At 50.4% G+C, this 26,370-nt stretch overlaps 1 protein-coding gene across 3 annotated transcripts in view; it reads left to right on the top strand.

The window, feature by feature from the left end:
• Positions 1–3,471: 3,471 nt before the first annotated feature.
• The window catches only part of ZC3H18 (zinc finger CCCH-type containing 18), a gene marked incomplete at both ends in the record, with an annotated part of 52,742 nt that continues 29,843 nt past the window's right edge, over positions 3,472–26,370 (top strand). Inside the window, 4 exons of one of the 3 annotated variants that reach the window (XM_080702328.1) lie at positions 3,472–3,523; positions 10,235–10,848; positions 13,803–13,887; positions 14,491–14,562. In XM_080702328.1, coding sequence (XP_080558454.1) covers positions 10,249–10,848; positions 13,803–13,887; positions 14,491–14,562 — 757 coding nt within the window. Of the gene's footprint in view, positions 3,524–10,234; positions 10,849–13,802; positions 13,888–14,490; positions 14,563–26,370 lie in introns of those variants that run through there. The other 2 variants (XM_080702329.1, XM_080702330.1) reach the window with 2 other exon arrangements.

Raw genomic sequence — 26,370 nt, 5'->3', positions numbered from 1 at the left:
CATCTTTTTATTTTTATTTTTTGCATTTTTGGGGCATTGAACCCAGGGTTACTCTACCACTGAGCTACACCATTTCTTTTAATTTTTTTGTTTATTTTTGCGGTACTGGGGGTGGAACCCAGGGGCATTCTACCTCCAAGCTACACCCCCAGCCCAATTTTTTTATTCTTTATTTCTGAAACAGTCTGAGTTCCGAAGGGTCTAAGTAGCGGAGGCTGTCCTTGAACGTCAATCCTCTAGTCTCAGCCTCCCAAATGCTGGAGTTACAAGCAGGTTCCGCTGCGCCTGGCTCTTTTTTTCAGACTAGGTCATGCTAAATTGGTCAGGTTGGCCTGGAACTTGGGATTGTCCTGTCTCAGCCTCCTGAGTAGCTGGAGTTGCAGGTATGCACTACCACACCTGGCAAAACTCAAGCCGTGTGTGTGTGCATGTGGTGTGTGTGTTTTGTTGGGAATTCTACCTTCCAGTTACACCACCAATCCTTTTTATTTTGAAACAGGGTTTTGCTAATTGCTGAGGCTGGCCTTGAACCTGCAATCCTCCTGTCTCCGCTTCCCAAGTACTGGGATAACAGGCATGTGCCACCATGTCCAGCTAAAACTCATCTTTTTATTTTTATTTATTTTTTGTGGTACTGGGAGTGGAACCCAGGGGCATTCTACCTCTAAGCTACACCCTCAGCCCTATTTTTTATTCTTTATTTTGAAATAGGGTCTCACTGAGTTGCAAAGGGTCTAAGTAGCTGAGGCTGTCCATGTACCGTGATCTTCCGGTCTCAGCCTCCCCAATACTGGGATTACAAGTGTGCGTCACCACGCCGGGCTTAAAACTTACCCTTTATTTTATTTTTGCGGGTCTGGAAATGGAACCCGGGGCATTCGACCTCCAAGCTACATGCCCTGCCCTATTTTTTATTTGGAAACAGGGTCTCACTAAGTTGTGGAGGGCCTGAGTTGCCGAGGCTGTCCATCAACAGCGACCCTTCAGTCTCAGCCTCCCAGTGCTGGGATTACTGAGCCTGTAAGTGCCCAGGCTGGCCTTGGACCCGATTCCTCCAGCCTCAGTCTCCGAGCTGCTGGGAGCTGCTGGGATTACGGGCGTGTGCACCCCCTCCCTTGGGGTGGCTAAAGGGCGGCAGCCAGGTCAAACCGTGTTTCTTCTTCCACCCTTTTTAAAGGGTGTAGTTAAGCCGGGCGTGGTGGCACAGGCTCCTAATCCCAGCTTTGGAAGGCTGAGACCAGAAGATCACAGTTTGAGGCAGCCTCAGCTACTTAGTGAGGTCCTTTGCAACTCAGTGAGATCCTAGACTAAAAATAGGCCTGGTGTGTAGCTGGAGGCTCAATGCCCCTGGCAAGGAGCTCTCTGACGTTAAAGAACGTAATCCTATAGGATCACGGACCAAGTCTTAAATCTAAATTTAGCCTTAACTATTTCCTTAGAGACCCCGTCTCCAAATACATACAAACCAGAGGCTGGCCTTCATGTAGGAACTGGGGGGTCGTGATCCCCCCCAGCACAGACTCACAACATTTGACTGTCATGGCTGGCTTCTTTGGCTCAGCGTGCTTTTCGTTTGGCTTCTGCAGTGCTGGGGATTGAGCCGAGGGCCTCTTGCATGTTAAGCAAGTGTTCTACCACTAAATCACACCCGGCCCTTTTTTTTTTTTCAGTATTGGGGATGGAACCCAGGGGCATTCTACCTCGGAGCTACACCAGCCCTGTTTTTTATTCTTTTATTTTGAAACAGGGTCTCACTGAGTTGCTGCTGGGCGTTGAAGTCAGGAACATTCTACCTCTACGGTACACCCCTGTCCCCCCTTTTAAAACAGGGTCTCATTAAGTTGCAGGGAGCCTCACTAAGTAGCTGAGGCTGGCTGCGAACCTGTGATCCTCCTGTCTCAGCCTCCCAAGTGCGGGGATTACAATCCCGCGCCCCGCGCCCGGCTTCTTGGAGGCAGCGTGTAGGTGCCCAGGCTGGCCTTGGACTCGGATTCCTCCGGCCTCAGTCTCCGACCCGCTGGGATTACGGGCGTGTGCACCGGCTCCCTCGGGGCGGCTACAGGGCGGCAGCCAGGTCGGAACGGCGTTCCTTCTTCCAGCTTTGGGGATAGAGCACGCGCCGTCTTTCTCGAGCTCGCGGAGGCCGCAGGGGAATGGCTGGCACCCCGGGCAGCCACAGTGGCCGGGCCAGGAAGACCGGCGGCGCGGCAAGGTCAGGCGCCGGGGCAAACCTGAGCACGCGGCGCCGCGCCGCGCGCATCCCGGCAGCCAGACGCCGACCGCCGGGTCGCCGCTCCCGGTGACCCCAGGCTCTGCGCAGGCGCGGCTGAAGGTGCGCGCGGGGACACGCCCCCACGGGCTGGCGCCTGCGCAGTGGCGGCGCCGGCGGGCGGGGCCGCGCAGGAGCCGGAAGGAAGCTCGCGGGGCGGGGCGGGGCGAGCGAGGGAAGCCCGCGGCTCGCGGGGCGGCCGTCGCGGCCCGATGACGTCGCACAATGGCCGGCCCCCGCGGGTAGTGGAGCCCGTTTGTTCCGCCCGCGTCGCGCCTGGACCCGGAGCCTGTGAAGACCGGAAGGGCCGAGGGACATCTTGCCCGCGCCGCCCCGACGCCCGCGGAGCCGTGGCCCCCTCGCCGCCCTCGCGCTGAGGTAAGCGGCGGCGGGCGCGGGGGAGGCCTCCTGGGCGCGGGCGCGGGGCCCGGAGCCGGCGCCGCCTCCGCCTGGCTCGGGCGCGCCCCCGCCGTGCGCGGCCCTGGCCGCAGCGAGCCCACGGCCCGCGCCCGCGCCTCCCCGCCCGCGGCCGGGGCTCCCGAGCTGTCATTCCTCTTCCGGGCCACTCGCGCCACATGTCTGCCGCCCACAAAGCGGGAGAGGCCGGCGCGCGGCTCGCCGGAGGGAGAAGGCCGCCGGGCCTGGACGGCCGCGGGAGCTGCGCCCCCAGCCGCTGGACGCCCGCCCGGCGCCCGAGCGTGCGGCTGCCTCGCCCCTCGACGGGAGCTCGGGGATGCTGCGCCCCGGGTGTAGAGCCACCGCACCGGGATGCGGGAGGGAAGGCGACTTCAAGACTCTACAGCCCTCTGCCTGCTGGAACTCACATTTTCCCCGATACTTTGACAGTTGATTTTACTGGGCTCCGTGATTGGTCGATTTAAATGAGCTTTGTGTAGCAAACGCATTTGATAAAGTAGGTTATCCATCAGGCCCATTTGAGGGAAAACGGAAGAGGCCATTGGGCACCTCAAGTACTGGGGTATCTCAGGGCTCTCATCGGTCCTCCTGTGAGTCTCACCTTCATGGTACTGACTATCTCCGTGCGGTAGACCTGGACCTAAGCTAATTCTCATTTCCCAGCCCTGGAACGAGTCTTTTCTTGACAACTTAAAAGTCAGAGCATATGTGTGGAGCCCAGCCAGCTCTGGAACCAGTCAAATGTGTCCCAAAGCCTGGAACTCCTTTCCTTTTGTAGATGGGAAATGCTCGGGCATTGTGAGAGAGCTTTGTGGAATCACTCCAGAAAGGTTAACTGTGTCTTGCTCATGTTTAAAGAGATTTCTTTCACCTTATCACAGCTACCGACCATCTCAAGGTGAGTACTTCCTTATCAAGGAGTATTTTGATTTGTTAAACTTAGTCGTTTTGGGGGTGGTGTCGTCACCAACCTTGACATCATTCCTTTAGACATTGTAGGTCCTTGGAGTTAGAAATTAGGATTTTAACCAGATCTACCAGAATTCAGGCTTTCAAATAGGACTGCTCTGTTAAAAGCAATTGTCTCCAGACGTGATAGCACACACTTGTAATCCCAGCATTTGGGAGGGTGGGACTGGAGGATCAGCCTTTCACTGGCATTTGAGAGGCTGAGACAGTTCAAGGATCATGGTTCAAGGACAGCCTCAGCTACTACTTAGGCCTTTTGCAACTCAGTAAGACCCTGTTTCAAAATAAAGAAGAAGAAAAAGTATGGCTGGGTGTGTAGCTCTAAGGTAGAATGCCCGTGTTCCATCGCCAGTACCGAAAAAAAAAAAATTGTCAGCCTGACATAGGGGCGCATTCTTATAATCCTAGTACTTGGGGGGCTGAGACAGGAGAATTACAGTTCGAAGTCAGCAGCCTCAGCAACTTAGCAAGGCTCTCAACAACCTAGTGAGACCCTCTTTCTAAATAAGAAATAAAATAGGGCTTGGAGTGTAGCTCAGAACTAGAATACCTCTGGGTTCAATCCCCAGTACCAAAAAAAAAAGTTAATTGTCCCCAAAAGTTGCTCTGGGTGACTTGCAGTGGTTTCTCAAAGCGAGCCACCTGCAAAGAGATTTGCCACCACTGAGCACCCAGAGAGTGTTCTGCAAGCCCTGGCTCTCACTCAGAAAGCGAAGTTCTGAACATGTTCTGCACATCAGCAGTGCCATTGGAATCAATGTGCAGCCGCCCAGAGGGGCTGCTGGGAAGAGAGATGGCACCTGCTCTTTGTCTGAGTCTGCTATGGTCTTCCAGAAATCAGGCAGTTTTTGAGTGCAACAGGTAGTTCCTCAAGTCATGAGATTCTGTCATTATTCAAGCATTTACCAAGTGTTTGTCTGCCAAGTACAGTAAACAACAGAGACAGCAGTGGACACTTGTCATTCTATTCCCTGGGCATGGTCACCAATTTGAGGAATAAAGCTTTAGCTCTAAACCTTGCCAGCAGTCCTCGATTACTCAGTGTTGTATAAGAAAACTGAGTAAAGCCTGGCATAGTGATGCATACCTGTAATCCTAGTACTTGGGAGGCTGAGATCGGAGGAGTGCAGGTTCACGGCCAGCATCAGCAACCCAGTGAGACTCAGTAACCTAGCAAAAGACCTGTTTCAAAATAAAAGATAAAAGCCGGAGTGATGGTGCATGCTTGTAATCCCCACATTTGGGAGGCTGAGACCTGAGGATTACTATTGGCAGAAAGACTAAAAAATAGGGCTGGGGGTGTAACTCGGAAGTCGAATGCCCCTCACCTCCATCTCCAGTACTGCAAATAAATAAATAAATAAAAAGATAAAAATAAACAAAGGCTTGGAGATAGAATACCCCTTGTAGACTCCCTAGTACCGCATCCCCCTCCCCAAAATGAGGGAAAATTGTAAACCTGGTAGTCAGTTGGGCTTGATGAAAGAACCCTCTGCTTTATTTTTTGCACTTAATAGGCCACAGGTTTTCCTTTTCTGTACCTGGCATAGAGTAGCACTTACGTATCTGCCACATTGCATTCTCTTGAAGTAGGACATTGGCACCCAAAGAGACAGTTAACCTGGCCAGAGCAGGGCCTGGGGCTCTGGGTCATCTCCAGATTCCCAGTGAGGTTCCTTCTCTTCTGTGCACAAGGCATGACTTAGCCTCTAGCAAGCAGGTAGATCATTAGCATGCTTTTCTCTGGAAGGTGTGCACCTGAGTGTAGACTCCAGCTCTTTGCTGAGCTCAGGGATCGGGAAGTGAGTCTGAACCCCTCTGTTCCCCACTCTAACGAGGGTATGTGAGTTTCCTGTCACATGCTAAATACCCAAGACAATCAAATTATGAAGAGAAAATGGTACTTTTGGCTCACGGTTTGGAGGTTTTAGTTCATTTTTGGTTGGCCAGTGCATGTGGTGGGACAAAACCTCTCACCTCATATTGAGCCGGGGTCCCGCATTCCCCTCTGTGTGTGTGTGTGTGTGTGTGTGTGTGTGTGTGTGTGTGTGTGTGTGGTACTGGGGTTCCTGGAAACCCTTCTACCTCCAGGCTACACTCCCAGACCTATTTTTATACTTTTTAATTTGGAAACAGGGTCTCGTAAGCCATCATGGCTGGCTTCGAACCTGTGTGATCCTCATGTCTCCGCTTCCCAAGTGCGGGGATTTATAAGCATGCACCACCACACCCAGCTCCACTAATTTTTTTAAAGTAGCAGTCCATGTAGCTCATCTAATAACCTTGTCTGCTGTATGAAAAGTGTGTGGAAAAGGGAAATGGGCAGAATCCTATTGGAGTTTAATAAAGACCCAAATTTATCTATGAGTTATGTTCCAGAAAAGAATTTATAAAAACAGTTTGGAACTTGGATTCCACTTTCCGTAGAAACAGTGGCTAAAAGTGTGGAGTGGTTCCCATGCAGCAAGCAGAAGCTTCTACTACCCATGTCCAGGACAACCATGCAGTAGCCATGTAGCCTTAGTGTAAAGGCGCAACACTCCTTTGGAAGGTTGGTGTGAGGTTTAAGAACGACGTGAAGAAGACCGCGTGGCAGCACACACCTGAGATCCCAGTACTGGGGAGACAGACAGCAGGATTGCAGGGCAGCCTTTGCAGTTTAGCAAGACACCGTTTCAAGATTAAAAATAAAATAGGGCTGGGTGTCCAGCTCAGAGGTGGAATGCCCCTGGGTTCAATCTCAAGTACCAAAAAGAGAGTGACATTAGGAAACGAGCTGGTGAGGCACCTGACGGCAGTCTTGGCGCAAGTGGCAGCTGTCGGTGTTATTGCAGTGTTTGTCAAGCGAAACACTGAATATGTCACTCCTGAGTGCTCCAGAGACTTGTGCCGCGACTGGCAGGAGCGACAGGAGTGTGCTTTTGTTAAGTTGAGGATTGCCTCTGCTCATATTCGCTTTAATTTTGTTTAAGTTAAAATGTGTTGAGCACGATTCAGGCACATTATCAGTTAATCTCATCAAATTGTTGTAGCGTGTGTGTGTGTGTGTGTGTGTGTGTGTGTGTGTGTGTGTGTTGCTGAGGATTAAACCCAGGGTCATTCTTCCTCCGAGCTATATTCCCAGCCTTTTTTAAATCATTGTTATTTGTTATTTGTCTTAAAACAGATTTTTGCCAGGTTGCTTCATTCCTAGCTGGCCTTGAATCTGAGATCCTCCTATCTCAGCCTCCCAAGAACTGGCATTATAGATGTGTACCACCAACTGTAACAACCTCCTGAACTGTCCGCCATTGTCCCTGTGTTTCAGATGAAGAAACTGAGGTCTGGCGAGTTCCCATCACTTGCCCGAGATGTTAGCCTAGGCGGCGGCAGCGCAAAGAGCCAAGCGCTCAGAATCGGAGCTGCGCTGCCCGGCAGCAGGCTGAGGCAGCCTTTCCTCCCTCTGCTGCCCACTTCTTGGCACTAGTTGAGATTTTTAAAGTTAGGCTCTCTGTGCCTGCCGTGTGTGTGCGTGCGTGCGTGTGTGCGTGTGTTTTACTGGGGTTGAACACAGGGACACTCTACCTCTGAGCTACATCCCCAGCCCGATTTTATTTTTATTTTGAAGCAGTCTCCTAATTGATGAGAGTCTCATTACTTGCTGAGGCTGTCCTTGAACTTGTGACCCTACTGTCCCAGCTCCCGGAGTACTGGGATTACAGGTGTGCGCCATCACACTCGGCTTGTTTCTGCCGCTTCTTACCATAGAATTTCGTTTCAGGGTTGCCAAAGTAGAAAAAACAATTTGGTTGGATCTAATTATAACAGCGAAACCAAACTGCAAACTGATTTGCTCCTGGGTTCCAGAAGAAGGCTGTGTGACAGGTTACAAGAGTCTATGGGCTGTGTTGCACAGGATGGTGTTGCAAGGCCCAAGAGGGCTTGGCGGTGTTTTCTGCACAATATTGATTTGTGGTTTGTAATCTAGTTTGAGAGGACCTTTAGTTTTGCATAACAGTTGACTTAAGAGAGAACTTTGTTTCCAAGGTTGCCATTTGCTATAAAATGTGGGAATTGGAATTTGTCAGGTTTTTAGTGGAGTGTGGAGTTTATGACTCAGGAACCAGTTTAGCCCAGCCAACTTCCTAGGGTACCAGGTGCTACCCTCAGATAGCTGGGGAGATGAAAGGTCCCTATCCTTCTGTGGGGGGAAGGCTTTAAAATACATAGTGTGATTAAAAAAAAAAAAAGCTAGGGACATGTACAAAGCTAGGGATAGGATTCCAAGCTACACCCCCCCAGCCCTATTTTTTTATTCTTTATTTTGAAACAAGGTCACAATGAGTTGCGGAAGTCCTCACTGAATAGCTGAGGCTGGCTGCGAACTGCGATCCTCCTGTCTCAGCCTCCCGAATCCTCGGATTACAAGCGTGTGCCACTACCCCCGGCAAAACCACCTACTTTTTTTGTGGTACTAGGGGTGGAACCCAGAGGCTTTCTACCTCCGGGCTATACTCCCAGACCTTTTTTTTTTTTTATATTTTATTTGGAAACAGGGTCTCACTAAGTTGCTGAAAGCCTCACTAAGTAGCTGAGGCTGGCTTCGAACCTGTGCGATCCTCCTGTTTCAGCCTCCCAAGCGCAGGGATTACAAGCGTGCGCCACCACGCCCGGCTTGAAACCACCTTCTTTTGATCGATACAAAAAATTGATTGGCATATAAATATGTGATTATTAGCCATTGTGTTTTTGTAAAGTAGTGAATTTTAGTGATTCTCCTAATGGTAATTAATAAATGGATAGATAAAACTGCAGTTTTAGATACCAACTTTTAAAACTGTACATTAACTTTAAACAGGTTGTTCTTTTATATTATTTATTTATTTATTTTGTGGGTCTGGGATGGAACCCAGGGGCATTTGGCCTCCGAGCTACACCCCCTGCCCTGTTTTTTATTCTTTATTTTGAAACAAGGTCTCACTAAGTTGCCAAGGCCTTATTAAGTAGCCGAGGCTGTCCGCAAACTGCGATCCTCTGGTCTCAGCCTCCCAAATGCTGGGATTACAAGCGTGCACCACCACGCCTGGCTTTTTTTTCTTTTTCTTTCAGGTTGTCCTTTTAGAAGTATACATTTGAGCCAGGCGTGGTAGCACACGCTTGTAATCCCAGTACTTGAGAGCCTGAGGCAGGAGGATTTCAGGTTCAAGGGCAGCCTTAGCAAGTAGTAAAACTCTCATTAACTTGGAGAGACCCTGTTTCAAAATAAAAATAAAAAATATGGCTATGGGTGTAGCTCAGAGGTGGAATAGCACATGGGTTCATTCCCCCATGCCACAAAAAGTATAAATTTAAGAGATATATTTATCTTTAATATATAAATGTGAAATTATATAAATAGCTTAGATAAAGTATGTATATGCCAGGTATGGTGATGTGCACCTATAATCCAAGAACTTGGGAGGCTGAGACTGGAGGATTGCAGATACTAGGATAGCTTCGGCAACCTAGTGAGCTCTCAGCAACCTAGTGAGACTCTGTTGCAAAAAAAGTAAGCTTAAAAAGGGCTGGGGATGTAGCTCAAGGGTAGAATGACTCTGAATTGAACATCCAGTACATCACCCACAAAAAAATGTCTACGTATATATGAATGGGGGGTGTGTGTGTGACTTGCTACCTCTAAACCCAAAGTGATCTTGGGTAAATAAACTGCTTCTGGGTTTATTTTATTTTATTTGCGGGTTTGGGGTTGGAACCCAGGGGCATTCTACATCCGAGCTACACCCCCTGCCCTGTTTTTTATTCTTTCTTTTGAGACAGGGTCTCACTAAGTGGTGGAGGGCCTCACTAAGTAGCTGAGGCTGTCTGCGAACCACAATCCTCCCATCTCAGCCTCCTGAATGCTGGGATTACAAGCGTACGCCACCATGTCCGTCTTGCTTCTGGATCTTGCTGAGATATCAATCAGCTTGACTGTGATGACACTTTTTTTTTTTTTTTTTTTTTTTGCCCTGGGGATTGTACCTAGGGGAATTCTACCTCTGAGCTGCATTCTTAATTCCATTTTATTTTTTTAAACTTGGAAACAGGGTCTTGCTAGGTTGCTGAGAGCCTCGCTAAATTGCTGAGGCTGGCTTTGAACCTATGGTGGCACATGTCTGTAATCCAGTAGTGGAGAGTCTTGCATTTGGTAACAGGAAAGGCTTTCAACCTGGAAACCACTGGCCCTGGCCTGGCCTCAGTCTCCCCTAGATGTCTCCAGACATGTGCCTTCGATGGGCTGTCTAGATCCATCATGGAGATCTGCTGACTTTCAGGAGTCACTTACTGAGGGCCCGAATAGTTGTCCTTTGCAGCCTTTAGCTTGCTGCTCACTCTCTGGGGCCGTGTCAGTTGAAGGGCACCTCCTGCACCTCCCGGTTGTATGGAGTCAGCCTGTCTTTTTGCAGGTTGGCTGTGGCTTTGGGAGCAGGTGAGTGGGCTGAGCACAGTGCAGGTCCTGCTTCACTGTCAGAGGTAGAGGGCACATGGGCTGGGAGAGCAGACTAGGTTAACTCTCCACCTGGGTCCACGCTGCAAGTCTATGTTCTGTTTCTTTTGCAGAACCGCGGGTACCGATGGATGTGGCTGAGAGTCCTGAACGGGATCCTCGCTCCCCGGAGGATGAGGAGGAGCAGCCAGCCCTTTCGGACGATGACATTCTAAAGGAAAGTGGGTCTGATCAGGATTTGGATGGAGCTGGGGGGAGGGCTTCCGATTTGGAGGATGAGGAAAACACAGCCAGGGTACCGAGCCAGGAAGAGGAGAATCGCTCCGATGAGGAGGACCAAGCCAGTGAGCCCAAGTCCCAGGATCAGGACTCCGAGGCTCATGAGCTGGGCAGGGGCCCAATGGGCTCCCCGTGTGAGGAGGAGGGGGTTGATGGCGAGGAAGACCGGACAAGTGACCTCAGGGATGAAGCCTCCTCGGTGACCCGGGAGCTGGATGAGCATGAGTTAGACTACGATGAGGAGGTCCCCGAGGAGCCCGCTCCTGCTGTCCACGAGGACGAGGCCGAGAAGGCAGCGGCTGAGGAGGAGGAGGAGAAGGGGGCAGGCGCTCCCACAGAGGAGGGGGCGCCGGGAGTCCACAGTGTGGGAGAGAAGGAGCCCCCGGAGGCCGCCAAGGAGAGGAAGAAAGAGGAGGACGGCGGGGAGACTGACGACGGGGAGATAGATGTGAGTAGACGGGTCTGATGCTGCCTTGGACTTGGTTCCAGGTGGGCCGAAGGCGAGTTTGGGCTGGGGCAGAAAGGAATGCTGGGAACTGAGTGGAAAGAGGCCGTGCAGAGAGCCTGACTGCCGGGATTTCCCTGTGGCCCCTGTGCAGCTTTAAGTCTGGTCTTCAGGCCAAGGGGAAGGGACGCCAGTAACGTGACCCTAGACGTGATAGGTCGGGCGTCATGACAGATGATTCTCTTGAAAGAGCTTAAGTGAGCCGGGCGTGGTGGTTGGCGCACGCTTGTAATCCCCGCGGAGACAGGAGGATCATGCTGGTTTCGGAGCCAGCCTCAGCTGGCTTAAGAGACCCTGTTTCCAAATAAAATATAAAATAGGTCTGGGAATGTAGCCCAGAGGTAGAAGGGCTTCCAGGAAACCCAGTACCACCAAAAAGGAAAAAAAAGAGGGAGCTTAAGTGTTTGGAGGAAGTTCTGAGCAGTATTCTTTGGAACTATTTAGCTCAAGGTTGGTGAGTGGGGGACAGTACAGATTGGAATGATCCAGGTTCTCCCAGGTGCCTTGGAAGAAAATCTGCCCATTCTAGTGGAAGGTGGTCGACCCATCTCAGCGATGGGCTGCCTGAGGAGGAAGGGGCCCTTCTCTGTTGGGTGTTTGACCCCAGGCTGGCCATCGGCGCCTCCTCCAGCAGCATGTGGGCCCTCGTGTAGCAGTCGTTTTAGGGTGGGTCTGCAGGTGGCAGCTCTGGCTGTGTGGGGCAGTTTGGGAAAAGTTGTAGATGTAGTGGACCTGACTTTGGTTCTTAAGAGCTGATTTCTGGGGCTACAAGCTTAGGCTCTTAAGTCTTTTGTTTTTTCGCTGAGTGTAGGAAATGATCTCCTAAGTTAGTGACTTGCTTAGTATGACCTTACAAGGGGCTCGGCAGGGCCTTGTGCAGCTTCCCTTGTGTTTTGCCATCTGTGCTTCTATTTTGGGGAAATTCACCTCTACTCCAAGGTTTGCAAAGGGAAAAGATGCTATGAGACTCAAGCTCATCAATTTGGGTGAGATTGTGGGTTGTGACTGGCCATGAATTGGGGGCTTTGGTGTTTTGGAAAGAAAAGCCCTGCCTAAACCCACCTGGAGCACAGTAGGGCTCCGACCAAAGCCCTGGGCTTCCCCTGCAGCTAAGGGGGCCAGCCGGGTCCTTTGCGCCCAGCTGTTTGGGCGAAGTCATCGGCTGAGGCAGGCCTCCTTGGGGACTGTGGAGGGCCTCGGTGCTGGTGGCAGCACTGAGCTCTCACTGCTGTGGGTATGGGCCTGGGCAGTGGGCAGATCGGTGAATCTGTGCAGCCCTAGACAACGCTGTGGTGTGCTGGTCTCTCCTCAAAAGAACGTGTGGGATAGATCTCCTGTTAGACTATCTTGCCTGCCTAGATTCTGCTGTTCTTGTTTTGCCTCTGTGTGCAGCCCTTTTGTGATGCTCCCTCAGCCCCACAGTGTACTTCTGAAGTGACCCCAGCCCGGGGCCTACAGCCTAGGAGAGGGAGTCTCTTCCACTGCTGATGTGCCTCTGACCTGTGGCGCCCCCTGCTGGTGTGTGCTCTTAGCTGTAGCACCCACTGGAGGGCCCTTGATGCGTGCCATGCCCATGATAACATGCTGGGGCTGTGATAGGGCAGAGCAGGGCCGGTCCTTGCTCTGGGCACCGCGATTGGTCATTTCAGCCCTCGTGGGAGCACACCTGACCTCCAGATAGCAGGCCACTTCCCCTGAGAGTCTGCGCCCTGGACGCCTCCCGTCCTGCACCTGGCTGCAGTGACCTCGTAGGTGTGGGCTCACACCACCTGCGGTGCCCATGCTCAGCACAGTCGCAGTCCGTGGCTCCTTGGAGTGTTTCTCTTGCTTCCTGGCCTCCCAAGAACTGAGACTCCCAGTCAGGGCCTCCTTGGCTGGCTCACTTGTGTCCCCAGGGCCTGGCTCATCAGAGGCAGCTTGTTGAGCAGGTAGATGACTCCCACCGCTCTGGGACACCTTACATGAGCAGTGAGCTGGCGGGGCAGTGGGAGGGAGGCCCACCTGAGAGCCAAGGGCAGTGAGTGCCAGGGCAGCCCTCCAGGCAGCCGCACGCTCTGCATGAATGTAGAAGACGCTGCTCTTGTGGCTCCTTCCTGCTCCCAAGCTACGGTCCAGAGGGCCACCCTGCTGGTTCTCTGCCACAGATCCCCAGGCACGTGTCCTGGCTCTTCCTTCCAGTTTTCCTCAGAGGCACCTGCTAGGATTCCTACACTATGTCCCATCCCTCAGGGAACACTGGCCTCTGATGCAGAGGGCCTGTGTGTGTGCCAGGAGGATCGCTGCCCTGGGCTACCTCATGTCCCCACAAGACTTTTTTTTTTTTTTTTTTTGGTGGTTCTGGGCTTCCTGGAAGCCCTTCTACCTCCGGGCTACACTCCCAGACCTATTTTATACTTTTTTGTTTAGAAACAGGGTCTCTTAAGCCAGTGCAGCTGGCTTTGAACCTGCGCGATCCTCCTGTCTCCGCCTCCCAAGCGCAGGGATTACAAGCGTGCGCCCCACGCCCGGCTCCCCCGAGACTTTTTATGTTAGAGGAAGTTATTGTGTAATGTTAAGGAGTATAAAGTATTTTGCTCTCTCAGTTTTGTTTAAATGTACAAAATATTAAAAGTCAAAGTGTGACCATCTTCTGCAGAGTTGTTAAGTAACTGAGAGCAGTACTGCAGCCTAGCTCTGTGAAGTGCTTAGCCCAGTGTTTTCTGCGGGGTTCTTCCTTGTAGCCCTGGCCTGGTAGGTGGGCCTTGCGCGAATCCAGGTTGGGGAAGTTGGAGTGACTTGGTAAGTAGCCAAGGCGTCTTGTGGGAGCGTGGAACCCAGCTTTGGTGGTCTCCGGTGTGGTGAAGGCGGCGCAGTGGTAGGTCGGTCCCTCCCCGTAAGATGGTTGTCCTCTGTTCCAGGATGACGACCTGGAAGAAGGCGAAGTGAAGGACCCCAGTGACCGGAAGGTGAGGCCTCGTCCCACCTGCCGATTCTTCATGAAAGGTAATTGTCTGTGGCCTCGGCTCCGGCCGCGGGAGGCAGCGGTGGTGTTGGCATTAAGTGGCAGGCCCTTTCTGAACACCTGCTGGAGGGGAGCCCCAGTGCTCCAGGCCCCGCACGCAGGCCCCACTGAGAGCAGCTGCGGCCATTCCTCTAAGCGGGCCTCTAGGAGCCGGACACTCGTTGGCCTGAGGGAAGACCACTTTCCTGCTTTCTGCAAGAGACACCAGAAGACATCCTTCACTCGGGATGAGCCTGGAATGGCTCAGGCAGGCCTCCGGAGGCTGCGGGGCTCGGTGGCTGAAGCGGGCAGTGTGATAAAGTCTTGTGAAGGCTGCACTCACCACACGTGGGCACAGGAGAGCCCGGTGGTGGAGCAGTGCGGCTTCTTTGTTTTAAACGCCTCGGGAGGTTCAGGGACGGAAGCGAGCGGCCCGGTCTGAAGGGTGTCTCGCTTGCAGCGGTATCTGCGCCTGTCTCCTCTAGTCAGCACTAATCTTGGACAGGGAGGAGGATGTGTTCTCTTGCCCTTAGATGACTTTGCTCACTGGCCAGCCTGTGTGTGCAATCTAAAGTTCACAAGAGCTTCCTGTACTTCTTTTCCAGATGTTGTGACACCATTATCCACTCTTCTTCCACCAATACCAAATTCCATACCACTCAGAGGCCAGGTTAAAGGTACAAAATACCCTGTATTCACTCTCTTTAGTACCTTGAAGTCCCTGCTTCACAACCCAGGCTCCTTCCTCCTGGATCCAGAGCTCAGCTGGGACACCAGAGGAAGGGGCTTTGAGGGCAGGCGGCTGCTGTGGACCTTCCTCCCTAGAGGCCCGAGAGCCGGGAGGGGCAGGGGCCCCTGCAGCAGGGTGAACGTCCCGTCTCGTGGAGAGCGTGGGCTCTGCCCTGGCCCCCAGCTGAGGCGCCCTGGGCCCTGTGGGTCGGCCTCGCTCTTCTGGGTGCGTGCTCTTGGCCCATCTGAGAGGCGTGTGTGCGTGGCCCCGGTGTGCAGGCATCGGGGAGGGCCTACCTGGCTGTGGACCTGGAGCCCATGGCCACGTGCTGTGGAGAGGCGTCCCGGGACACTCAGCACAGCCCTGAGGGCGGCGCCATGCGCTGCGCTGCATCCTCTAGACGCTTTGGTGCCTCGGGTTCCGCTCATTCCAGAAGACTCAGATGGAAGCAGAAGACCTATTCCTCAGTGCTGTGAGAGGAGTGGGCGTCAGTCCAGCTCAGGCTTCTAGATTAAAGCTGTGGAGCAGAGTGCACACATGCACAGGTCTGTTTATAGTCAGTTCAGATTAGTGTCGCTAAGCCAGGCAATGTGGCGCCCACTCTAAATGTCAGTGCTTGAGTGACTGAGACAGAGGATTGTAGATTCGAGGACAGCCTCAGCAAGTAGCAAGACTCTCCTCAACCTTAGAGAGACCATGTTTCAAAATAAAAATAGGGCTGGGAGTGGAGCTCAGAGGTAGAATGCCCCTGGGTTCAGTCTCCGGTGTCACACACAAAAACCCCACTTAAAAACTGGGCCACATGGTGCTCTGGTCTGGTGGTCATGAAGCTCAGAGGCGAGGCCAGTTAGCCAGGGCTGCCCACAGCCATCTTCCACAGCGCGTGCTGTGGGCCAGTAACCAGGGCTCATACCCCTGAGCTAGTTGTCAAATGACGCAAGGTCTTTACTGGAAATACAGGCTAAGACTTGGGGATGTCTAGGTGCAGGGAGAGGAACACTATCTCCCTGGCTGTCACATGGGTCGGGCACTTGGGTGGAGCCTGACACCTCCCGGGTTGCACTGAGTGCTGAGCTTGGGTTTGGGTGAGTGAGGCCACACCGGCTTCTGTGGTGGAGATTGCAGGTGAGGGCCAGTGCATTGACGAGGCATGATCAGTGACTCGCTTAAGCTGGCATCACACCCAGGACCACCCAGCTCTAGACGTTCATCTTGCTGTTTGTTTGTTTGTTTGTTTGTTTGTTTGTTTGTTGTTTTGGTATTGAAGTTGCAACCCAGGGGACTTCTAGATCTGAGCTACAGCCCTAGGCCTATTTTTTTATATTTTGTTTGGAAAACAGGGTCTTACTAAGTTGCTAAGAGCCTCACTAAGTTGCTGAGGCTGGCTTCAAACCTGTGGTCCTCCTGTCTCAGCATGCTCCATCACATGAGCTTGTCTTGGGTTTTGAGGCAGGGACTCATTGTGTTGTCCTTTCCAGGTTGAACTCACGACCCTCTGCCTCAGTCTCCCCTGTAGCTGGGGTTACAAGTGTGCACCACCATGCACAGCTTTGAGGGGTATTTTAAATGTAGTTGCCTTCCCCCTTATCCTGTTTGTTAATTCCATAATTGATATAGTGTTAAAGGGAATATCAAATCTGCTTTTTAGACTTACCTAGAAAGTTATGAGCAGCTTATTTGGATATAGTGTTTTTGTTTATTTGTAGTTTATAAGCTTGGTGGCTAAATTAAGATGAACTGGTTTAAGACTCTTTGGTAACAAGAGAAAAGTATAACAAAGTTTCCTTGTATTGGCAAAGAAAAGAAGGCACTGGAGCCCTCACACAGTTAGTGAGAATGTAAAACTGCAGCCACTTTGGAGTCAGTCCTTTTTTTTTTTTTTTTTTTTTGGTACTGGGGATAGAACCCAGGGGCATTCTATCTCCGAGCTGTACCCCCACTCCTATGTTTTATTTTTTATTTTGAAGCAGGGTCTCACTGAATTGTGAAGGGTCACACTAAGTATTTGAAGCTGTCCATGAACTGTGATCCTCCTGTCTCAGCTTCCCAAATGCTGGGATTACGAGCGTGTACCACCACGCCTGGCAAACTGCAGCCATTTTGGGAAAAGCCTGGCTATTCCTTATAAGGTAAAGAATAAGCCAAGTGTGATGTCACACACCTATAATTTCAGCTCTTAGGAGACTGAGACAGGAGGGTCGTGGATTTAAGTCCAGCCTCAGGCACTTAGCAAGGCCCTCATTCACTTAGTGAGAGCCTGTTTCAAAATAAAAAATAAAATAAGGCTCGGGGGCAGCCAGGCATGGTGGTGCACTCTTGTAATCCTAGCATTTCGGAGGCTGAAACAGGAGGATCCAGGGTCATGGCCAGGCTCAGCTACTTAGTGAGGCCCTCCGCAACTTAGTGAGATCCTGTTTCAAAATAAAGAATAAAAAACAGGGCTCAGGGTGAAGCTTGAAGAGAGAGTGCCCCTGGGTCCAATCCCCAGCACCACAAATAATAATAAGAAGAAGGGGCGGGGGAGGCGGCGGTGTCAGCGGCAGCGGCAGCGGCGGCTTGGGGTATAGCTCAGATACACAGTGCCACTAGCTTCAATCCCCAGTACCAAAAAAAGATTAAAAAATAGAAATAAAAGGTAGTTTTCACACAGCCCAGCAATCCTACCTTTAGGTATTTGTCTGAGAGATGGCAAACATGCGTCTACCCAAAGATGATTCACAAAAACCAAAATGAGAAAACCACCTGGATGTCCAAAAATTGATACCTCTAGGCAAAAACCCCCATCCACCCAATGAGCTGCAGGGCCGGCACTTGCTGCATTGTGTCCGGACCCTGAAACTCAGTCTCAGAAGAACCCACAGAGCTGGCACAGTTGTCCAGCTAGAGGAGCGCCCGGAGGCAGGAGCGGCCAGCCACCACCCCGGCTGAGGGTGGGAGCCGACGGCCGATGCGTACAGGTTTTCCCTGAACGCTCTGCAGCTACGTAGTGGTGGTTGCACAACTTTATGAATTTGCTAAAAACGAATGCGTTTACCTTTTTTTCCTATGGCAGTGCTGGGGGTTGAGTCCAGGGGCGCCTGCCATTGAGCTGCTTGCCTAACCCTTTTTATTTTTTTTAATATATTGATTGGTTGATTGATTTAGTGGTATTGGGATTGAACCCAGGGGAATTCCACCTCAAGCTACACCCCTAGTCCCCCCTTTTTTTGGTACCAGGGATTGAACCCAGAGGCATTCTACCTCCCAGCTATACCCCAATCCAATTTTATTATTTCTTATTTGGAAACAGGCTCTCATTAAGTTGCTAAGACCTTCACTGAATTATAGACGCCGACTTTGAACCTGCAATCCTGTCTCAGCCCCCCAAGTTCTGAGATTGCAAACATGTGCCACCATGCCTGGCTTAGATCTTTTTATTTTTTATCTTGAGAACAAGGTCTTGCTAAATTGCCTAGGATAGTCTCAAATTTGTGATCCTGCAGCCTCAGCCTTCCAAGTCGCTGAGATTACAAGCGTGTACTACCATGTCCAGACTGTTGTATGCTTTATTTTATTTATATATTCAGTGTGTGTTACTAGGGATTGAACCCAGGGCCATTCTACCTCTGACCACACCTCCAGTCTGATTTTATTTTTTATTTTATATCAGGGTCTCACTGAGCTGAGAGGAGTCTCGTACTTCCCGAGTCCTGGGATTACAGGCATCCGCCATCACACCTAGCAGATTGTGTTTTGTGGCGTGTGAATTATATCTTATTTTTCCACCTGTGGTACTGGGGATCGAACCTGGGGCATTGTATATTTGAGTTGTGCCCCAATCTTATTTTTTTACTTTTTATTTTGAAATAGGATCTCACTGAGTTGCTGAGGCTGACCTCAAACCTCTGATCCTCCTATCTCAGCCTCCCACATACTAGAATTACAGGCATGTGCCACCGTACCTGGTATGTAAATTATATCTTAATTTGAGGATTCTTTTTGGGGGGGTACTTGAAATGGAACCCAGGGGCATTCTACCTCCAAGCTACACACCCAGCCCTGTTTTTTTATTCTTTAAAACAGGGTCTCAATGAGTTACAAAGGGCCTCACTAAGTAGTTGAGGCTGTCCTTGAACCGCGATCCTCCTGTCTCAACCTCTCAAATGCTGGGATTACAAGTGTGCACCACCATGCTGGGTTTGAAGATTCTTTTTTTTGGGGGGGGGATGGTATTAGGGGTGAAACCCAGAGGCTTTCTACCTCCAAGCAATACTCCTAGACCCCCCCCCTTTTTTTTTTTGCAGGTCTGGGATGGAACCCAGGGGTATTTGACCTCTGAGCTACACCCCCTGCCCTATTTTTTTTTTTTTCTTTATTTTGAAATGGTCTCACTGAGTTGCAGAGGGCCTCACTAAGTAGCTGAGGCTGTCCACGAACCGCAATCCTCTTGTTTCAAGGATTACAACCATGTGCCACCACGCCCAACTCCCTCCTATTTTATATTTTATTTGGAAATAGGGTCTCACTAAGTTGCCGAGAGCCTCACTCAGTAGCTGAGGCTGGCTTCAAACCTGTGCGATCCTCCTGCCTCAGCCTCCCAAGCGCTGGGATTACAAGTGTGCGCCACCACACCCGGCTTGAGGATTCTTTTTTAAAAATGTATTGGGCCGGGCGTGGTGGGCACGCTTGTAATCCCAGCGCTTGGGAGGCTGAGGCAGGAGGATCGCACAGGTTTGAAGCCAGCCTCAGCTACTGAGTGAGGCTCTCGGCAACTTAGTGAGACCCTGTTTCCAAATAAAGTATAAAATAGGTCTAAGAGTTTAGCCCGGAGGTAGAAAGCCCCTGGGTTCCATCCCCAGCACCACCAAAAACAAAAACAAAAAAATGTTTTGGCTATGCTTCTGTGACGGTTGTGATCTGTTAATTAATCATTTAATTTGTGGCCCTTGACAACAAAATGTACTAGAAACAACTTGTAGAAGTTCTAAAGGATGGACACTTTGTTTATAAAGTGCTTCTACCTCTCAGGCTCTTGGATCAGGACACAGCTTTCCTTCCACAAAGGAACAAAGGGCATTTTCTTTTTGTGTGTGGGGGGAAGGATGAAACCACCAAGCCCGGCTAAAAGGCATTTTCTTTAAGCTCCGTCCTCCTTAGGGCATCTTATGTGTCCGTCTGTAAACAGGCACCCAGCCATTGGTAGGCTAAGTCCCCTTTGTCTCTGTCCCTGCGCTCTTCTCAAATTACAGAAAACACGCTTAGCCTGGGATGGCCGTGTTGACCTCTTTGAGTATGTAGCTCAGTGTTCATAAGTACATCTGTGTGCTGCCACGCGTGCGTCGCTAAGGCATGGCGGCTTGCAGAACCAAGACTCTACCGTGGCCAGAGGTACCGCAGTCTGTGCCCTCCTCGTCCGAGTTCTTTTGTCTCTGCAGCTCCAGCTACTGTAGGAACCTCACAGAAGGGTAATCATACAATAATATCCTCCTGTGACTTTCTCGCCCATGTTATAGCATGTGCTGGGATTTCCTTCCTTGTTAAGGCTGAGTCCAGGCCATCGTGCGAGTGGGCCGTGTTTATCTGCCCTGTGCATTGGCTTGCCTCTCGTCTTGGGTATTATGAATAATGCTGTGAGCATGTGTGAAGAGTTCTTCAGGACCCTTTCAGGTCTTCTGAGTACAGACCGGAGTGAAATCACAGGTCACATGGTAGTTCTACTTTTTCTTTCCGGGGTGGAGGGTACTAGGGATCAAACCCAGGGCCTTGTGCCCGCAAGGCAAGAGCTCTGCCAGATCTACACCCAGCTTTACTTTCAGTTTCTTTTAGGAACTGCCCACTGTTTTCTGCATTGCCTGCACCATTTTTTTTGTTCCCACCTACAGTGTACAAGTGGGAAATGTTCCCACAACAGTGTAAGTGTACAATCCAACATTAGTTTTCATAGTAGGGGAGTGTGTGTGTGTGTGTGTTACTGGGATTTGAACCCTGCTTTTTTTTTTTTTTTAATTTATTTATTTGCAGATCTGGAGATGGAACCCAGGGGCATTCTACCTCTGAGCTACACCCCCTGCCCTATTTTTTATTCTTTATATTTGAAACTGGGTCTCATTGAAGTTGCAGAGGGCCTAAGTAGCTGAGGCTGTGTGGAAACCTCGATCCTCCAGTTTCAGCCTCCCAGCCTCCCGAATGCTGGGATTACAATTCTGGGATTACAAGCATGGGCCAACACAAGGGCTCCCTGGGGCTTTCTACATCTGAGTTACACCTCCACCCATATTATTTTTTATTTGGAAACAGTATCTCACTAAGTTGCTGAAGGCTTCTCTTTAAGTTGCTAAGACTGGCCACAAACTTTTGATCCTCCTTTCCCGGCCTCTCAGGTACTGGGATTGCAAGCTACCATGCATAGCTTCATAGTAGCATTTCGTGTGTGTGTGTGTGTGTGTGTGTGTGTGTGTGTGTGTGTGTGTGTGTGTGTTGGGGGGGTACTGGGGGTAGAACCCAGGGGCTTTTCTACCTCTGGGCTATATTCTCAGACCTTTGTGTGTGTGTGTGGTACTGGGGGTAGAACCCAGGGGCTTTTCTACCTCTGGGCTATATTCCAAGACCTATTTTATACTTTATTTGGAAATGGTCTCACTAAGTTGCTGAGAGCCTCACTAAGTAGCTGAGGCTGGCTTTGAACCTGTGGGATCCTCCTGTCTCAGCCTTCCAAGCCCTGGGATTATAAGTGTGTGCCACCACACCCAGCCTTCATAGTAGCATTTCTAATGGACAGAAAGTGCTGTCATATTCTTTTTCTTTGCAGTGCTGGAGGTTGAACACAGGGGCATTCTACCTCCAAAGCTACACCACAGTCCTATTTTTTTTTTTTTATTCTTTATTTTGAATAAAGAATAGAGGAAGCCAGGTGTGGTGGCGCACAGTTGTAATCCCAGCATTTGGGAGGCTGAGACAGGAGGATCACAATTTGCAGACAGCCTCAGCCACTACTTAGTGAGGCCCTTTGCAACTAGTGAGACCCTGTTTCAAAATGAAGAATAAAGAAAATAGGGCTGGGGTGTATAGCTTGGAGGTAGAATGCCCCTGGATTCCATCTTCCAGTATTGCAAAGGAAGGAAGGAAGGAAGGAAGGAAGATCTTATTAAGTTGTGAAGGGCCTCACTGAGTACCTGAGGCTGGCTGCGACCTGTGACTTCCTGTCTCAGCCTCCCAAGCGCTGGGGTCACGAGCGGCCCCACGCCCGCACAGCGTGTGCCTTTCCTGTGCATCTCCTTCGTGTTTAGTGCTAAGCACCTTGTACTTATTGTCCATCTGTGGATTTTCTCTAGAGAAATGTTTTTCATCCCCCATTCAGATCCCTGTATTTCCTTTTGTTGAAAGCAGCAGGCCAGCCAAGGGTGGTGGCGCACACTTGTAATTCCAGTACGTGGAAGGCTGACACAGGAGGATCACAGGTTTGAGGACGTCCTCAGCAAGTGATGAAACGCTCATCATCCTAGTGAGACCCTATTTTAAAGTAAAAATAAAGTTGGTCAGGGATGGAGCTCAGAGTAGAATGTCCCTGGGTTCAATCCCTAGTGCCACAAAAAATGAAAATAAACAAAAAGCAGTAGGCCTCAAAATGTGGTCCATGGAGCCAGGGGTGGTGGCACATGCCTGTAATCCCCCGGCAGGTTTATAGCCAGCCTTAGCAACTTAGTGAGACCCTCTTTGCAAATTAAGAAAAAGTAATAGGGCTGGGGTGTAATGTGGAGGTAGAATGGCCCTGGGTTCAATCCCCGGTACTTAAAAAAAAAAAAAAAAAAGAACGTGATCTGTGGATCGCCAGAGGTCCTTTCCAGGGACTTGCCCCAGGTTAAAGCTATTTTCATATAATGCTTTACTGATAGTAAGGTATTTACTACCAGTGTGTAAAAATGCCAGTTTTATTTAATGTCTACTATAGTAGAACTACAATTTAATTAAATCTTCCACTTGGACACAGGTCTTTTTTAAAAAAAGAAACATGGAAGTACAACTTAGGTGCCATAGAAGAACATTTCTACACCCCAGTAAGACCCCTGGCTGCACTCCTTTTCAGTGGGCAGCTGTGTGTGTCCCCTGCTCACACCGAGGTCCCGTGGGCTCCAGGGACAGCTCCTCCGGGAGGTGTGTGCCTCCCGAAAGCACACCTTGGCAATTGGGAAGAATGGCTGATGTGTCACTGCGAGGCGGACTCCTTAGCAAGAAGGACAGGCGCCTGCCACTGAGAAGAGAACAAGACAGCCTGTCTGCGATGAAACGAGAATTGAATCAGTTCCCGCTAGGTGGCGTCAGAGTCCTGCCTGGGGAGAGTCCCATCCCAGTGGGTTGGGTGGAGCGCCTGGGAGGCAGGGAGGCCCCTCCCACTGTGCCTGTGTGGCAGGACACCCCCACACTGAGCACAGCAGGTGGACAGCTGGCTGCTGCCCGCTCTCACCAAGTATCCATGTTTTCAGAAAACGTGTTGTCATACACTTATTTTAATTGATTAATTAATTTATTTAATTTTGTGGTACAGGGCCATTCTACCTCCGAGCTACATCCCTACCTCTATTGTGTGTGTGTGTGTGTGTGTGTGTGTGTGTGTGTGTGTGTGTGTGTGTTACTGGGAATGGAACTCAGGGGCTTTCTACCTCCAGGCTACACCCCCAGACCTGTTTCATACTTTATTTGGAAACAGGGCTCACTAAGTTGCTGAGGCTGGCTTCGAACCTATGCGATCCTCCTGTCTCGGCCTCACAAGTACTGGGATCACAAGCGCGCGCCACCACACCCAGCTCCTCCTATTTTTTTTATTTATTTTGAGACAAGAGTCTCACTGTGTTGCAGAGGTCCTCACTAAGTAGCTGAGGCTGCCCACCAACCGTGGTCCTCCTGTCTCAGCCTCCCAAATACTGGGATTACAAGCGTGTGCCACCACTCTCAGCTCACCTGTTTTATTTTTAAATAGGTTAATGAAATATGTTTAGATTTTTCTTTTAGTTTCTAATAGAGATACAACAAATACCAATATAGATGATCCATTAAATAGGTTGTCTAGCGTGCTGAGACCAGAAAGTTACAGAGAGCCTGTAGTTTGGTTTTTTGGTGGTACTGAGGGTGGAACCCAGGGGCTTTCTACCTCTTGGCCACACTCCCAGACCTATTTTAATTTTATTTGGAAACAGGGTCTCACTAAGTTGCTGAGAGCCTCACTGAATAACTAAGGCTGGTTTCAAAAACAGCCAAGAAATGTCCCCAGCTCTTGGGGCTGCCGTAACGAGCGGCTCCTTGAGCGTGGAGCCGCGCAGCCCCAGTGGACAGGTGCCGTGGTGCTTGGCGACCGGCCTGTCCTGTCTGCATCGAGAAGAGGCACGGCTCGGCAGCTCTTTGTGTGTGGGTGCTGGCGCCCGCTGTGCAGCCTGTTGGGTTTCAGGCCTGTTAACAGATTGATGAGTCTTTGGTTTGCCCTCAGTACTTGTTATAACATCTGTGTCTGTCCTTCCCTCCTTTCACGAACCATTTTTACAATTCAGGGAAGCACTTTACCCTCCCTTATTTTACCTTGGCAGTCTGTTTCCTGCTCAGTGGTATTCAGACTCACTGGAAAGGAGGCCAAGGAGCATTTAAGTAAGACCCTTGTCAGAAAGTCTCATGGCTCTATTGTGAAGCAGGTATTTCATGTGGAAGGTAAGGAAGCTTTGCAGGTGTTGCAACGGCTCGGCAACCACTCAACCACAGTGCCTGGGGCCCCGCGCCCTGGCCTGTGTGCTTGCTGACCTGCTCCTCGGGCTGGGAGAGGGTCCCCGGCGGCTGGACGTGTGGGTGGCGGACAGCAGCTGCGTCCTCGGTTGCCTCGATGTGTCCATGCTGCGGGCCTCCCGCGCATCTCACCTGGGGCATCAGTTGGAGTGTGCAGGCTCCCTTTGGTAGGTGTGTTATTTGGAGTGGAGAAGCAAGGACACACTAAGGTGTATGGTGTGCCGGGGAAATGCCCGTGTGTTGAGTGAGGAGCAAGCCACAGTAGAGCAGAGCCACTGTTGGCCCTGGGCCTCGAGGCCTGGGATAGAAGGCAGACGTTGTCCTATGCCACATAGTGTGTGTGTGCCTTGTATTTACGAGTATTTCCTGAAACACTTCGCATATGTAAATAGTATAATGTTTACATAGGAATAAAGATTAATAAAAGCCTAGGTGACGTACCTACCATATAGTTAAGAAAAAGACTTTTTTTTCCTTTAAGGTCCTATGTGCCAAAATTAGTACTTAGAAGATTCAGAAGTAAAGATGTTGTCCCATCCAGCCTAAGGACCTCTGTCCCTCCTTATCCCTTCAGCTAGTCTCCATGTCATGTGTAGAGCCCTCACACAATAATTGTAAGCCTGTTTGTCTATACACAGGATCAGTCAACATAAGTGTATATTAATAAAATTCAATTTAGAAGCAGAAGATCACGTGGGTGTCGTGGTGGACATCTGTAATCCCAGCTACTCAGGAGGCTGGGACAGGGAGATTGCACGTTTGAGGCCAGCCCAAGCAACTTGGTGAAACCTTGTCTCAAAATAAAATGTGAAAGGGTCTGGGGATACAGCTCAGTGGTAGAGTGCTTGCCTAACATGTGGGAGTCTCTAGCACCCCAAAAAAGCCATACAGCAGAAGACTGTTCTACTCTAAAGTTTTAATCTCATTTTTGCTTCCATATTTTGTTGTCGTTAGCAGATTGCTTTTTTAGATTATTAAAGTAATATGTGTGTGCTGGAAAGTCAAGGAAATGGAAGCTAAGAGGGCTTCTCTTTCCGTAGTTCCTCTATAGTCCAGTACATTCCCAAGCTGTTTTCCAGTAGTTGATGTGGATCCTTCCAGCCTTTTTTTTTTTTTTTTTTTCCCCTGGTCTGGGGATGGAACTCAGGGGCATTCAACCTCCAAGCTACACCCCCCAGCCCTATTTTTTTTTTTCTTTATTTTGAACCAGTTCCACCAAGTTCTGGAGAGCCTCACCGATTTAAGCTGAAGGTGTCCGCGAACCATGATCTTCCTGTCTCAGCTTCCAAAATGCTGGGATTGCAAGCGTGCGCCACCACGCCTGGACCTTGCTGGAAACTTGGCCTGGCTTACACAGGGCCAGTGTCCTTCCTGGAGCCCTCTTCCTCAGGGCTCCTCTCAGCAGGGGCTGCTTTGAGAATGAGGGGGCCTGGCCAAGCCAGGGGCTGCCCTCCCCACCTCTAGAGGGCCAGCACCTGCCTCTTCCCTCCCTCTTGCCTTGGACGCGTTCTTGGTAGTTTTATTTTGCTTTAAAAACTTAATAAACACAGAAACATAGTATCTCCTTATCCGCGGTTCAAGTATATATTTTAAGTCAAACAAAATGGAGAAAAGCTATGGTCTGTATTCGTATTGCTTTTCTCAAATCCTTGCACATTTTCTACAGTGAGCTTTGATTACTTTTTGTGTGTGTGGTGCTGGGGTGAAACCCAGGGGCTTCCCACCTCCGAGGCACCCCCCGCCCTGTTCTACTTTCTATATGGAGACGGGGCCTCACTGACTTGCTGAGGCTGGCTTCGAATCTGCGGTCTTCCTGGCTCGGCTTCCCGAGTACTTGGATTGCAGGCCTCTGCCACCACACCCAGCTTCGGTATATTTTGTGTGGAATTTGTTTATTTTGTGTGAGTGTTACTGGGGATTGAACCCAAGGGCATTCTACCTCCAAGCTAACACCCCCAGCCTTATTTTATTAAGTAACCAAATCATTATTTCTATTTGATTTCATAAGGGA

Source organism: Muscardinus avellanarius, assembly GCF_963383645.1.
Source record: "Muscardinus avellanarius genome assembly, chromosome: 10".
Classification (NCBI taxonomy): domain Eukaryota; kingdom Metazoa; phylum Chordata; class Mammalia; order Rodentia; family Gliridae; genus Muscardinus; species Muscardinus avellanarius.
This window is presented reverse-complemented; position numbering and strand designations above follow the sequence as displayed.